Source organism: Ovis canadensis, chromosome 5 (genome assembly GCF_042477335.2).
Source record: "Ovis canadensis isolate MfBH-ARS-UI-01 breed Bighorn chromosome 5, ARS-UI_OviCan_v2, whole genome shotgun sequence".
Lineage (NCBI taxonomy): Eukaryota > Metazoa > Chordata > Mammalia > Artiodactyla > Bovidae > Ovis > Ovis canadensis.
Genome location: NC_091249.1, coordinates 31,387,188 through 31,402,136, shown reverse-complemented (window position 1 = coordinate 31,402,136; position 14,949 = coordinate 31,387,188). Strand labels below are relative to the sequence as shown.

Genomic DNA, 14,949 nt, shown 5'->3' with positions numbered 1-14,949 from the left:
AGGTAGATTGCCCATGGGCGGCCGTGTGCGCATGCCCAAGCTCTGGGGGCGGGGCTTGTTGAGAAGGTCGGCTTCGGGCTTTCTGGGGAGCAAGGTGCGCATGCCCAGGCTGTGAAAAGTCTCCCCGCGGCAGTTGAGTCTGCGTATTGGAGGCAACGCCGGAGCGAGATGCTGGTGTTAATGCTGGTGGTGGCGACCACCTTTCGGTTCTGCCCGCTGGTTAAAGCTCAGCCGCTGTGCCGGTGGGGCTGCCCTTCCGGGCCTGGGGTACTGCCAGGGGTCGGGGATGGGGCAGACTCCTCTGGGCGCAAACTAGGAAAGATGCTCCGCTCCCCAACCTCCTTGAGGATTCCCAGTTTACTTGATACCCACTTTTCTCTCCCACCTCATGCCTTCCAGCCCATCACCAAGTCCTCCCATTGCCACTTAAAGACTTTAGCCTGATTCCGATGCCTTCAAGCCACCTCCGCCACCACTACCCTGGGCTGTGCCTGGCAGCCAAAGTTGTTTATAAACGAATCTGACCTTGTAATTCCCCTTCCCTGTGGCACCCGGCATAAAAACCAATTTCCTTGTGCAGCCTTCATTTCCTCGCATGGTCTGGCCCAGGGTTCCTCAACAGCGCTGCTGACATCTAAGGCCAGATCAATCTCTGGGGTGAGACCGTCTTGTACATTGTAGGATGTTGAGCAGCGTCCCTGGCCTCCACCCACTCAATGCCAATAGTACCTCGTTCCCCAGACTTGACAGTCAATCAAATGTGTCTAGGCATCACCAAGGGTCCTCTGAGGATGTGACAACCACTGATGTCGCTCCTGCCCACCCCTGAATCACTGCTTCCAGCCACCGGTCCCTTGAGGAACAGGGGAGACTCGGCGCCTGCTTCTCCCTCTGCCTGGGACGCTTTGCTTCCGGATTTTTCTCCGTGACTTCTTTATTCAGATAGTACTTAAATAGTACACTGCTTTATTTAAAGACCCCCCCTCCCCTATAGACTTCCCGGGTGGCGCAGGTGGTAAAGCATCTGCCTACAATGCAGGAGACCCGGGTTCGATCCCTGGGTCGTAAAGATCCCCTGGAGAAGGAAATGGCAACCCACTCCAGTATTCTTGCCTGGAAAATCCCGTGGACGGAGGAGCATGGTAAACTACAGTCCATGGGGTCGCAAAAAAGTCAGACAGGACTAAGCGATTTCACTTCCCTGCACTTCTCCCCTGTAGCTGCTGCTTCTATAAATCACTAACTTCTGTTACACTTACTTTCTTGTTTGTTGCTGTCACTAAGATATTAACTCCATGGGGCATTGACTGTTTCTCTGATTCACTCCTTGCCCAAAATGTTTTCATTTCAGTAAATGTTAGATTAGCGAATATCATACATGAGGTGCCACAGGCACTGGACAGATCCTAAAGCCCAGTTTCAACCCTCAGGGAACTCCTGCCAGTAATAAGCTGTACATTCAGAGGACCCTGTTTAACGATGAAGTAGAGAATGTATTTCTGGTACATACTCCCATTTGATCACTGCAACAATTTCATAGCAGAGTGATTCCTTAACCTTACTTTATAGAAGTGAAAACATACACAGTAAAATTAAAAAGACACACTTGCTTTTAATAGGGCAGTGGGGAGTAGGACTTTCAGGTGAAACTTGCTAGCTGGATGTGTCTCAAAGTCTGGAAAGATTGGTACCATCCAATCCTCCCATTTCCCCACACTGGTTCTTGTTACCTGGGGATTTGTTAGAACTGCAGATCCTTGAATCTGCTGAGACTCAGCAGTGGAGCCCAGAAATCTACAGTTTATCAGGACCTTCATGTGCTTCTAACTCACATGCAAGACTGAGAACCTGCTGTAGATGGCAGAATCTTTTTTTTTTTTTTAATTTAATTTTTGGCTGTGCTGGATCTTCGTTGCTGCAGGTGGGTTTTCTCTCGTTACTGAGAGTGGGGGCTACTCTTCACTGATGTGCACAGACTCCAGAGCCCGGGCTCAGTAGCTGTGGTACCTGGGCTTAGTTGCTCCCTGGCATGTGGAATCTTCCCAACCCAGTGATCAAACCCATCCTCTGCACTGGCAGGCAGACTTCTAACCACTGAACCACCAGGGAAGTCCCAGTTTACTTTATCTGCTGTAAACTGGACCAACATTCTCCCAGCCACCAACAACTTCCCATCCCCCTAGCCAGAAACCACTCCCTCAAAATCCAGGAGTATTTCTAATCTGGAGTCAGTCTGGAAATGACCCGTGATGAGCTCTGAGGAATTATGTCTCCATTCTTACCTATGAATAAGTCTCTTTCCAGGTGAGGAAGGCTCACTGTTTCATCAGATTCTCCAGGGGCTCCCATAATCCTAGAAGCTTCAAGAACTGGTACTGCACCATTAACCCAGAGGAAACCTGGTAGGAGTCACGCTGAATACTTAGTAAATACTGACAGGTATTTTCTTGTCTCACCTCTAGTATTCGCACGTTCAGGACAGGAAAGGTGTTTCCTGTCGAAGAGAAAATACAAGGGGTATGTGTCTGGCAACCCACTCCAGTATTCTTCCCTGGAGAATTCCATGGACAGAGGAGCTAGGCAGGCTACATCCCATGAGTTGCAAACAGACACGACTAAGCAACTAACACCTTATGTGGCTCCATGGGCTTCCCAGGTGGCTAAGTGGGTAAAGAATCCGCCTGCAATGTAGGAGACACGGGTTCGATCCCTGGGTGGGGAAGGTCTCCTGGAGGAGGGCATGGCAACCCACTCCTGTATTCTTGCCTGGAGAATCCCCATGGACAGAGGAGCCTGGTGGGCCACAGTCCACGTAGTTGCAAAGAGTCTAGAGATGACTGAAGCAACTGACCACGCACACAGATAGCTCCATAGTTAACATTTCATTCTTCACTTTTATTGCTGGATCAGAACGAGTATTTCCTAGTATTTCTTGGGTGTCAGTGTTGTGGGCGGCATAGAATATTACTTAACTAATCCTTACTATTGCCTTTTGAAGTAGGCAGTAACCTCTCCCATGTCACTAAAAAGCTATTAATAATTGAGATGAAGTAGATAGAACACAGGACTGAGCGACTTTCACTTTCTTTCACTTTCAGACAGAACGAGGGCTAAGTGTCTTTATTGAATTTGAAGTTGCCCACTAGGGAACTGTTCCATGTTGCCCACTAGGGAACTGTTTTCATCAGGTGTTTATTAGGATTGATAGGGATTAAAAATTTGTGATTCTCTTTCTAGGACCGCCTGTATTTTTCATCTGGGAAAACTCACTTGATTAAGCATCCTTGTAAGAAAACCCTAGCCCTGTATCTAGGGTAAGATATCGTTCCTTCCTTTTTATCAAACCATTACATTCACCCTTGTTCTTTGATTATACAAACATTAAGAAAAAAGACAGCTCAGTCCTCTGTTGCTAGATGCTAGCCTATAGGGAGTCCACAGTTGGGGTCCAACTGGAGAGCAAGAGGTGAAAAGATAACTAAAATAATTACAGTACAGCTTGTCACAGAGGCTTGAACAGTGCCATTCACAGTAGAAACGGAAACTTTAAAATACACAGGAATTAACTCAGTAACTCCTCTCTGTTTAAAACCATAAAATTCTTTCAGAGGCGGGCAAGAGAAAGAGATCTGGGTAAGGAAACAATATACCATGTTCATGCATGGCCTTTGGCCTCTTAAAAGTTACCTGCCTAAGGGAACATGCTGTTTCTTTTTTTCTGTCACATTCCTGACATGAAAGCCTTTACTTTAGTGGGATGAGAGTGAAATAAAGGACGAACCTGAAGTTCATCCTCAGCAGAACAAGCCGGGACTTAATGTACATTTCATATAATTTTATTTTTGATGCAGTCACACTTTTCAACTAATGTTATCTCAAGAAGTCAAATAGCCATGCTATAGAGGTTTACTCATGCAAAAAATAACTAGATGAGCAATAGCTAAATAGACAATGATAGATAATGGTAGGTAGACAGATAGATAAATAAATCTCTGGTTGCTTGTTAAAGGAATTTTATTTGAATGGAACATTTTAAAAAATGCCTGACATTGACTTTTTTTCCTAATTGAAACCTTTTATTGTTTATTTCAGAAGACAAATTTTTCTCACAAAGGACAACTTTGAGAGTAGTCTCATTCCGTTTTCCATCCCTACGTCAATGCAGGTAGTTATGTTGTTGAACCATCTGAGAGATGCTTGAAATAGTAAATACTTAGGGTTAGATATAGGGGCATCCCTGGTGACACAATGGCAAAGAATCTGCCTGCTAATGCAAGAGACACAGGTTCAATCCCTGGGTGGAAAAGATCCCCTGAAGAAGAAAATGGCACCCCACTCTAGTATTCTTGCCTGGGAAATCCCATAGACAGGAGGAACGTGGCGGGTGTCATTCCATGGGGTTGCAGGGAGTCCAGCACAACTGAAGTGACTGAGCAGGCACATAGGGTTAGATATAGCTGGGAACGCCGTGTGCATACTACTGTGGTTTTGTTAGTTTGGGGACTTAAAGACATTGAGAGTACTTCCTAATCTGGAAGGAGTGTTGATTCTATTCTGCCCTTACTACCAAAACAGATACTTGTTTTTTCCCTTAAAAAAGAATCAGGTGTCTCCCAAGAGCTCTTTATAATTGGTTTCGTGATACATGACATGCACTGATTTTAGGACCTCCCCAAATGACCGTCAACCAAAACAGAAAAACCTGTACCCTCTCAGTAGCTGTCTTGAGAAATCTGATGGTTGGCGCTTATACTCCAGAAGGTTCTACCATCTGTTAAAATATTCATACCAGTTTTTCTGATAGCTAAGTGAAAGTCGCTCAGTCGTGTCCGACTCTTTGTGACCCCATGGACTATACAGTCCACAGAATTCTCCAGGCCAGAATACTGGAGTGGGTAGCTGTTCCCTTCTCCAGGGGATCTTCCCACAACCCAGGGATTGAACCCAAGTCTCTACCAGCTGAGCCACCAGGGAAGTCCAAGATTACTGGAGTGGGTAGCCTATCCCTTCTCCAGCAGATCTTCCTGACCCAGAAATTGAACCAGAGTCTCCTGCATTGCAGGCAGATTCTTTACGGGCTGAACTACATGATAAGTCCCAGTTTTTCTGATAAGTGACACGTTGCGTTGATCAGTTATATTTCTCATTCATTATTGATGCATTAGGCTTTGTCCTCAGAAAAGGTCTTTTAAAAAATATTTATTTATGTACCATAATTTCTGTAACCATTCCTCTGTTAATGGACATCTAGGATGCTTCCATGTCCTAGCTATTGTAAAAAGTGTTGCAACAAACACTGAGGTGCATGTGTCTATTTCAATTATGCTTTTCTCAGGGTGTATGCCCACTAGTGGGACTGTTGGGTCATATGGTAGTTCTATTCCTAGTTTTTAAAGAAACTGCCATTGTGGTACATATACACAATGGAATATTACTCAGCTATATATAAAAAAAAAAGAACACATTCAAGTCAGTCTTAATGAGGTGGAGAAACCTAGACCCCCATTATACAAAGTGAAGTAAGTCAGAAAGAGAAAGACGAATATCGTATATTAATGCCAGCTTATGGAATTTAGAAAGATAGTACTGATGAACCTGTTTACAAGGCAGCAGTGGAGAGATAGACATAGAACAATACGTGGAGTCTTGCTTGCTGCAGATGGGATCTTTCATTGCAGCACGCGGGCCTCTCTCTAGCTGCAGCAAGCCCGTTCTCTAGTTGTGGCCCACAGGCTTAGTTGCCCCATGGCATGTGGGATCTTAGCTTCCCCAACGAGGGATCAAACCTGGGTCCGCTGCATTGGCAGGCAGATTCTTAATCATTGGGCCGGCAGCAAAGTCCTCGCAGAGAAGGTTTTGATATGGGAGGAGATGGAGTGAATTTGGGTACTCCCAGGGACACCCAACACTAATACCAACCTCCCAGTTCCTCTTTCAGCTGATCCCCAGGATGCATCGTTCCCAGTATCTAGGACCCCAAACAACTCTCGCTGACCTAAACATTCCTGGGATGCCTGTTTAGAAGTACTGCTTTCTGAATTCGATGTTTGAAGAGCTGCACATACTGATATCGTGGTATATATCATATTCTTAGGTTGGCACACCAGAAGTGACGTCAGCACATTTTGCTGGTTCAGTATTGCTGTTAGTAGTGAATCAAAAAGTCTATGTTTATGATTATGAAGCCAACTTCTGGACTGCATCTGCAGGTATGCGTATTTTGTAATTTTTAAAATATTTCTTTAGCTGCATTGGCTCTCAGTGGCCAAGCTTGGGATCTTTAGTTGCGGTGCATAAGGCTTCTCTGTAGTCATGGTGCACAGGCTTAGTTGCTCTGCAGCAAGTGGAATCTAGTCCCCCAATCCGGGATCAAAACCACGTCCTCTGCATTGGAAGGCAGATTCTTAACCATGGACCACCAGGGTAGTCCCTATATTTTGTATTTTTTAAAAACTTTGTTTGTGCTTGGCCAACATCAAAGAAAAGTTTCGGAAGTTACAGACAGTGCTGCTACTTGGACATCAGTCCCTGGACATTACACGGTCCTTTTTTTTTTTTTGGCCATGCTGCACAGCTTGAGGGATCTTAGTTCCCAGAGCAGGGACTGAACTGAGCCCCAGGCAGTGAAAGTGGCCAGTGATAACCACTTGACCACCAGGGAATTCCCTGCGTGATCCTTTGTGATTCAGTGAGAGTTGGGCTAAGCCCCGATCCCAAGGATTGGGGACTGAGTGTTTCCATTGGAGACTGTGGTGACAAGCCACAAAAACCTGCTCTTACTGACTGGAACAGTAAGAGGATTCAGCAGGAGTTGTGATGGTGAGGAAATCAGGGAGGACCGGGGAAGGCAGAGGATGGGTCCAAGATGCCTAAGTGGGGTGCTTATACAGTCCCACAAATGTCACCTTCAGGACAGGAAACAGTGGAGAAGCCCAGGCTTTAAGGACAGAGAAAGCGAGAACCCTGGTGGAGGAGGCAAGGAAACGGGGTCCAGTGAAGAAAAGGGAGATGGTACTTTCTAGAGAAGAGGAAGGAGAGACAGGGATGGCCTCTCCCTTCCAGGGAACGAGGACAGGTGCCCCCGTTGGTGAGAAACGGGTCAGTACTCGGTTTCTCAGGCCCGGCCCTGCTGACACTAGGGATGCGGCATTCTCTGGGTGGGGTAGGGGGAAGCAACTATGCCCCCACCCACTGGATGCCAGGACCCCCACCTCCAACTGAGTCCTGACAACAAGCACATCCCCAGACATCACCCAGTGTCTCCTGGGGGTTGAAATTCCCTGAGTGGAGAGCCACTGGCGTGGTATACTGCCCTCTTGCAATCTGTTATACTTCTGCTCCGCTTGTATTCCTGGTGGTGAAAGATCGTGATTCCCGCTCCCTCCAACAAGACGGAGCCCCACAGTCCATCACCACAGCGCCTGCGGGGTAGCTTGCTAAGCTCTGGATGGAGAGTCAATCACAGCACCCAGCTCCCCCTGGAGGGAAAGAGAAGCACAGGAGAAGAGCCGCACCTTGCCCTGGTCTCTGGCTTATGTGTCTCATCACTGTGTTTCAGGCTGTCCCTCCAGGAAGTGACTGATTGATGATGGTTAGTGATTGACAGCTAGAAGGTTTCAAGCCCGGTGGCTGAGGTACCATGCAAACACAACATAAATGGCCCACAGAGAATGTATAACCCAAGTGAAGCCAGGCGGCTTCATCTCATCAAAGGGTCACATTCAACACAAATACACATCTGCCTCCAAGACATCAGCCGGCCTACTCTTTTTTTAAAAAAATTTACTTACTTGGCTGCACCAGGTCTTAGTTGCCACATGTGGGATCAAACCTGGGCCCCCTGCATTGGGAGTGCAGAGTCTTAGCCACTGGACCACCAGGGAAGTCCTTAGGCCCATTTTTTTTTTTTAATCCATTTATCTGTCAACAAACACTCAAGCTGCTTCCATGCTTTAGTTATTGTGAATAATGCTGGTTTGACCATGTATATACTGCTTTTAATTCGGGGGAAGGCATGTACCTGGAAGTGGAGTTGCTGGCTCATATTTCCCCGTTTTTGAGGACCCTCGACACTGGCCACACCATTTTGCATTCCCACCAGCAGCGCACAAGGGTTCCAAGTTCTTCGCCTTTGTCACCGACACTTGTCTTCCGATTCTGTCACGGTAGCTGCCCTAATGGGAGTGAGGTGCGGGTCTCACTGTGGTTTTGCTTGGCATTTCCCTAAGGACTGGTGATGCTGAGCATCTTTTCATAGGCTTTTGGCCACATGTGTATTTCCTTTGGAACTGAAGCTTCTCCTTCAGAAACAAAGAATGCCTTGCTCAGAGAAAGGCGCCCTTCCTGCTATTTTGGGGGACAGTTTACCCCTCGCCCCCAGATGACACTTGGCAATGTCAGGAGACATATTTAGTTGTTTAGACTGGAGGAAAGGGACTTCCCTAGTGGTCCAGTGGTTAAGACTTCGATTTCCAGTGGAGGGGATGGGGATTTGATCCCTGGTTGGGAAGCTAAGATCCTACATGCTGCATGGCCAAAAAACATAAAACAGAAGAATATTGTAACAAATTCAATCAAGACTTTTAAAAATGATCCACATCAAAAAAAAAATCTTAAAAAAAAGACTAGAGGAGAGTGACACTGGTCAAATAAGTCCCTATATAAGTGATTTAGTAAGCTAAATAAGTCAGTAGAAGCAGGAAGCTGAAGCTCCAATACTCCGGTCATCTGATGTGAAGAGTTGACTCATTGGAAAAGACCCTGATGCTGGGAAAGATTGAAGGCAAAAGGAGAAAGGGGCAGCAGAGGATGAGATGGTTAGATAGCATCACTGACTCAATGGACATGACTTTGAGGAAACTACAGCAAACTCCAGTGGAAGACAGAGGAGCCCGGTGTGCTGCAGTCCATGGGGTCAGTAAGAGCTGGACACAACTTAGCAACTGAACAACAGCAGAAGCAGGATGCTGCGAAATATTCCGCAGTGTCCAGGAGCCCCCTAACCGAGAAGTCCGGCCGCAGATGTCATTGGGGAGGGTGGGAAGCCCCGCTCGAACCTTCTCTCTCGGAACCTTCAGGGAGCTCAGAGAACATCTCAGTTCCCTTTACTTTCAGGCATACAACACCCTGTTTCACATGTATCTGGTGACAACTGTTGTTACGGTGGAAATTCATTCTGCATGGTGAGTACCACATGTCATTATCTCATTTTCTACTCTGCTGTGAGCAGAGATAATTGGGAATGGAAATAAGGACAGTGTAAGCCTTGAGGGCTGGGAGTGTGATGGACTCAGGCTGTGTTATCTCACTGGGTTCAGAAGAGGACCTGAGAGATGGGAGGGGCTCATCTGGCTGGCACACTGAATATATTCAGCTTTTTTTTTCAATGTGTTATTTTGAAATAATTATAGGTGTACAGGAAGTTGAAGAAATTATACAGAGTCCCATGTATCCCTCAGCTGGTTTCCCCAAGTGGTTACATCTTACATAACTAACTACAGTGATACAAACAGGAAAGCGATATGGGTCCAACTGTGTCAAGTCAGAGAACTGCTACTGCCATCAAAATACTGAACTGGGGACTTCCCTGGTGGTCCAGTGGTCAAGACTGTGTGCTTCCACTGCAGGGGGCGCAGGTTCAATCCCTGGTTGGGAAACTAAAGTGCCGAAAGCTGCATGGCACAGCCGAAAAGTAAAAACAGTTACAGTAGCAATAAAATAAAATATTGAACCGTTCCACGGCCCCAGAGCTCTCCATAGCTCCCCACCCTGCCCTGCTGCTAAGTCGCTTCAGTCGTGTCCAACTCTGTGCGACCCCATAGACGGCAGCCCTGGGATTCTCCAGGCAAGAACACTGGAGTGGGCTGCCATTTCCTTCTCCAATGCATGAAAGTGAAAAGAGAAAGTGAAGTCACTCAGTCATGTCTGACTCTTAGTGACCCCATGGACTGCAGCCCACCAGGCTCCTCCGTCCATGGGATTTTCCAGGCAAGAGCACTGGAGTGGGGTGCCGTTACCCTGCCCTAGCCCCTGGCAAACACTAATGTTCTCCATCTCTCTAATTGTATCATTTCAAGAATGTTCTATAAATGAGGTCATACAACATGAAACCTTTGGAGACTAGCTTTTCTCAGCAAAATTCTCAGGAGACTCATCCAGTTTGTTGCATATATGTCACTAGTCTGTTCCTTTCCACTGCTGAGTGATTTTCCATGGCGTGGATGTACCAGAATTGGGTTGTTTCCACTCTTTGGCTTTTATAAATAAAATCACTAGAAACGTTCATGTAGCTTTTTGGTATGGACACCAAGTTTTCATTTCTCTGGGAGAAATGCACAGGAATGTGATCATTGGCATCTATCTCCCCACTCCCTTTTAATTTTTAAAAAAAAACTCATCTTTTAATTTTTGTCACTTGCAGGATCTTAGTTCCCCAACCAGGGAGCAAACCCTCACCCCCTGTGATGGAAGAGCGGTGTCTTAACCACTGGACTGCCCAGGAAGTCCTTTTTTTCCCCCTATTTTTTCTCTCCACCCACCCCCTTTTTAAATTGGGATGCAACTGACATACCACACTGTGTAAATTTAAGGTATACAATGTGTTCATTTGCTTTATTTACATATTCCGGTATGATTACCACCATATCATGTCATGAAATTATCATTCTTTTTTATGGTGGTAATAACCAAGATCTGGTTTCTTAGCAACTTTGAAGTTTCTGATCTAGTATTGTTGTCTGTGATCACTATACTGTGCATTAGACCTCCAGAATTTATCTATCTACTTAAAGAACATCTTCCCAGCTGCCACCCCATTCCACCTTTTATCTCCTTTTAAAGTAACTGTTTTATGTGTGTGTTCTTCCAGGATATAAGTAACTCGGTTTTTGCTTATTTGCATGGAGATCGGATATCTCAGGCCAACATCTATTTCTCAACCTCCCGAGGATACAGATTTCAGAAGTACACCCAGGAAAGACGTGTATGTTCAATGTGGTAAGAAAATGAACAAACAGGGGCTTCCCTGGTGGCTCAGTGGTGAAGAATCCACCTGGCAATGCAGAAGACACGGGCTCCTTGCAGTCCAAGGGACTCTCAGGAGTCTTCTCCAGCACCACAGTTCAAAAGCATCAGTTTGTCGGTGCTCAGCCTTCTTTACTGTCCAACTCTCACATCTATACATGACTACTGGAAAAACCACAGCTTTGACTATATGGACCTTTGTCAGCAAAGTGATGTCTCTGCTTTTTCGTATGCTGTCTAGGTTTGTCGTAGCTTTCCTTCCAAGGAGCAAGCATCTTTTAATTTCATGGTGTCTTTTTTTTATCAGGGTACTAATCCCACCCTGACCTCATCTAGATTTAATCACCACCCAAAGACCCTACCTCCAAATACTATCATTTTGGAGGTTCTATGAATGTTTGTGTCCCCCCCCACCCCCCGCCCCCGTTCATAGGTTGAAATCCTCATGCCTGATGTGATCTGTATTAGAAGCCTTTGGGAGGTGCTTGGGTCCTGAGAGTGGAGCCCTCATGGATGGAATAAGTACCCTTATGAAAGACTCCTGAGGTCCAGTGGTTAAGGATCTACCTTCCAGTGCAGGGAACACAGGTTCAATCCTTGGCTGGGGAACGAAGATCCCACATTTCATGGGGTAACTGAGCCTGTATGCTGCAACCACTGAGCCTTTGAGCTCTACAGCCAGTGTTCTGCAACTAGAGAAAGCCTGTGTGCTGTAAGGAAGACCCAGATCAGCCAAAATACAAAAATTTTAAAAAGAGGCCCCAGAAAGCCAGCTCACCCCGTCCCTCCATATGAGGACACACCAAGAAGTCTGCAACCCAGGAAAAGGCCCTCACTTGGCCATGCTGGTCCCTTGATCTTGGGCTTCGAGACTTTCTGTTGTTATAAGCCACCTAGTCTCTGATATTTTGTTGTAGCAGCCTGAACAGACTAAGACAGGGGGTTGGGGTTTTAACCTATGAGCTGGAGGAGGACACCATTTGGTCTATAACACTGTATGTAATAGAAATACCACCCCGCCCCCCGCCCCACACACACACCCAAACACAGCCAAGCAACAGAGGCTTAAATAAGCTGGCAGTCTTTCTCTCTTACCTGAAAGATGTCCTGAGAGGGGTGGGGGAGCCAGGTGGGTTGCCATGGCAACTTGTCCCACTGTCCATAGGTTGGGGTCCTGGCCTCACGCTCCAACATGCCTGCCAATGGGCACTTTGCTGCCCAGCCAAAGATCAGGAATGAGGAACTGAGGCAGGAGTGAGGGATTTAGGCAGGCATCTCAGAGTCTGGGTCACCCCACTTCCTCAAGCACCCCACACTAAGCTGTCTTCATTCAAAGTTCTGCCCAGGATGCTGAAAGGTTGTTGCTGAGGCACAAAAGACGCCGGGATTCTTGGCCTCCAGAAGAGAAGAATTCAATCCGGGGCCAGAGACGAGGCTTGATCACTCAGAGCTTTTGTGTAATAGAGTTTTATTAAAGTATAAAAGGGATAGAGAAAGCTTTGGACACAGACATCAGAAGGGGACAGAAAGAGTACTCCCTTGCTAGTGTTAGCAATGGAGTTATATACCTTTTAATTGGTTATTACAATGAATCAAAAGAATGTCTCAAGTTTGTGAAAATTTTACCAGACCCACTCCCACAATTTGCATTTTAGGATAACAAGATTAGAATTTAACAATAGAAAGATCCTACCAGACCTACTCCCATGATATACATTCTAAGATATCAGGGTTAGACAGAAGGTTTTCAGGAAGGAGAAACTGTCCTCTAGCCAGACACATTATTGTTGTACAATCCCTAGGACAGAGTTTAAACTGAATTGTGTAATTGACTAAGACTAGCTCAGATGGTAAAGCATCTGCCTGCAATGGGGGAAACCTGGGTTTGATCCCTGGGTCTGGAAGATCCCCTGGAGAAGGAAATGGCAACCTACTCCAGTACTCTTGCCTGGAAAATTCTATGGATGGAGGAGCCTGGTAGGCTACAGTCCATGGGATCGCAAAGAGTCAGACACAACTGAGCAACTTCACTGGTGGTGGACTGAAGGAATGTAGAGGGAAAAAAAGTTTGTCCTTTCAGACCACTTTCTCCTCCTTGAGGACCCTGGACTTCTTATCAATCTGCCTAGGAATTGACACTCTCAGTGCTGCAGAGGGGAAACAGATCATAATTTTAAAAATCATAATAAAAAAGACTCGTTCCTTTTAGCTTACTAACTAATCTAGAGTTAAGTTATAAAGGAAGCACATTGATGATCCTGTTTACATGCAGTATTCTGTTTGTCTCACAGGCAGAGCTAGTCGGGACCTTTGGGGGGATCTTCTCCTTTCACTCTCTGTCACAGGTTGGGCTGCTTCTTGTTGACGAACAGATGGTAAGTACCATTTGGACTGGGAAGTACCACTTTGGCGACCTTTACCCCAAAACAGGTTTTTGTCAAAACTCATACACTTAGATTTTCATATCAGAAATCCATCTAGCTTTTGATTCACCTGTCCATCCATGTATCCATCCACCTACTCATCTACCTATCTACACATCCATCCGCCTTTCTACCCATTCTCCCACGTACCTATCAATCCATCCCCCTACCCATGCACTTATCTGCCCACCTACTCTTCCATCCATTCATCCATCTCCATTCATCCTTCCATTTATCCATTTACCCATCCACCTACTCACCCAACAAAACACTTATCTGTCCCTCCATCCATCCATTAACCTGCTTATCCATCCATCCATGCACCCATCCATTCATCCATCCACTCCCATTCATCCATGCACCCATCCATTCATCCATCCACTCCCATTCATCCATCCACTCATCCATCCATCCATCTACTTACTCATCCATCTACCCTTCTACCCACCCACATGCCCACCACCCACCCTCATTATCTCATTCAGCCATGCACTCAGCAATACTTTAGTAGGAATATAAGACATGGTGCCTGTGTCACTGATGGCACCCAAGGCCATTTACATGCCTCGTGTCACCCCTTTTTTAAATGATTATTTCACATGGGTTCAGAAAATCGGGACATGGAAACCATGACCTCACAGGTATCATTTAGGATAAGACTAAGAAGAGGAATCAGTTCATGCAAAGTGCAGTTGAAGAAAAACTATTAAGTCAGGCAAAGATTAAAGTACAGTTGGTACCCCTGCTGCAAAATTCCTGAACAAAGTGTGCGACTCTGAAATCTGGGGGAGGCCCAGGGATCAGGAAGCTCCCAGAGGCTGGGCTGCCACCTGGTAGCTAAGACGCCCTCCCTCTAATCACACGGTGGGGTCATCCCCCCATCCAGAGTCCCCTCAACCACCTGCACACACTGCCAGGGTCCCGTCGTGAATAACAGACACTCCCAGACTCTGGAAATCCTAAGAATGTAATGGTGGCCGAGGAATCAGGCTCTGGATACAATCTGTGGGCGCAGGGTCTTAACCACTGGACCACCAGGGGAAGTCCCCTTGGTGATTTCTTTTCTCGCTCAAGATCGAGTATTTTTCTTTCAGGCCATGTTCAGCTACTCTGACCATCCCTTGAACCGCAGCTTTGGGCTGCCCTTTGGCTATGACAGGACCCTTGACATCCTCATCGCCCCAGGCCAGAGAGGCATCCTTATCTTTTGGTCTGAGAAGAACCTGCTAGTTTCCCGAAACTCAGGTGAGCAAGGCCCAGGCTTGGGGCGTGGCCAGTGCAAGGGGCTGTTTGTTCCCCTCCCTTGACTTTAGTGGACCATGACAAGCTGACTCTTGCCTTGCCATCTTCATTGCAACCCCCAACCCCCACTTTCTGCCACCTGGGACATTTAGGCCCTGTAGGCAGGTTCTGAAAGTCACCAGGCCCCGAGGGCAGAGGGGCCACATCCAAGAAATGCAGATCTTGTTTTGAGGCCTAGGACACATGGGTCCCAGGAGAGAAG

At 46.5% G+C, this 14,949-nt stretch overlaps 1 protein-coding gene across 1 annotated transcript in view; it reads left to right on the top strand.

The window, feature by feature from the left end:
• The first annotated feature begins 168 nt into the window (after positions 1-168).
• CATSPERD (cation channel sperm associated auxiliary subunit delta) overlaps positions 169-14,949 on the top strand; it is a 35,469-nt gene continuing 20,688 nt past the window's right edge. The window contains exons 1-9 of the mRNA XM_069590312.1: positions 169-242; positions 2,463-2,517; positions 3,238-3,314; positions 4,093-4,165; positions 6,095-6,209; positions 9,115-9,182; positions 10,868-10,981; positions 13,314-13,397; positions 14,540-14,690. Of these exons, the coding sequence (XP_069446413.1) occupies positions 169-242; positions 2,463-2,517; positions 3,238-3,314; positions 4,093-4,165; positions 6,095-6,209; positions 9,115-9,182; positions 10,868-10,981; positions 13,314-13,397; positions 14,540-14,690 (811 nt within the window). The remainder of the gene's footprint in view (positions 243-2,462; positions 2,518-3,237; positions 3,315-4,092; positions 4,166-6,094; positions 6,210-9,114; positions 9,183-10,867; positions 10,982-13,313; positions 13,398-14,539; positions 14,691-14,949) is intronic.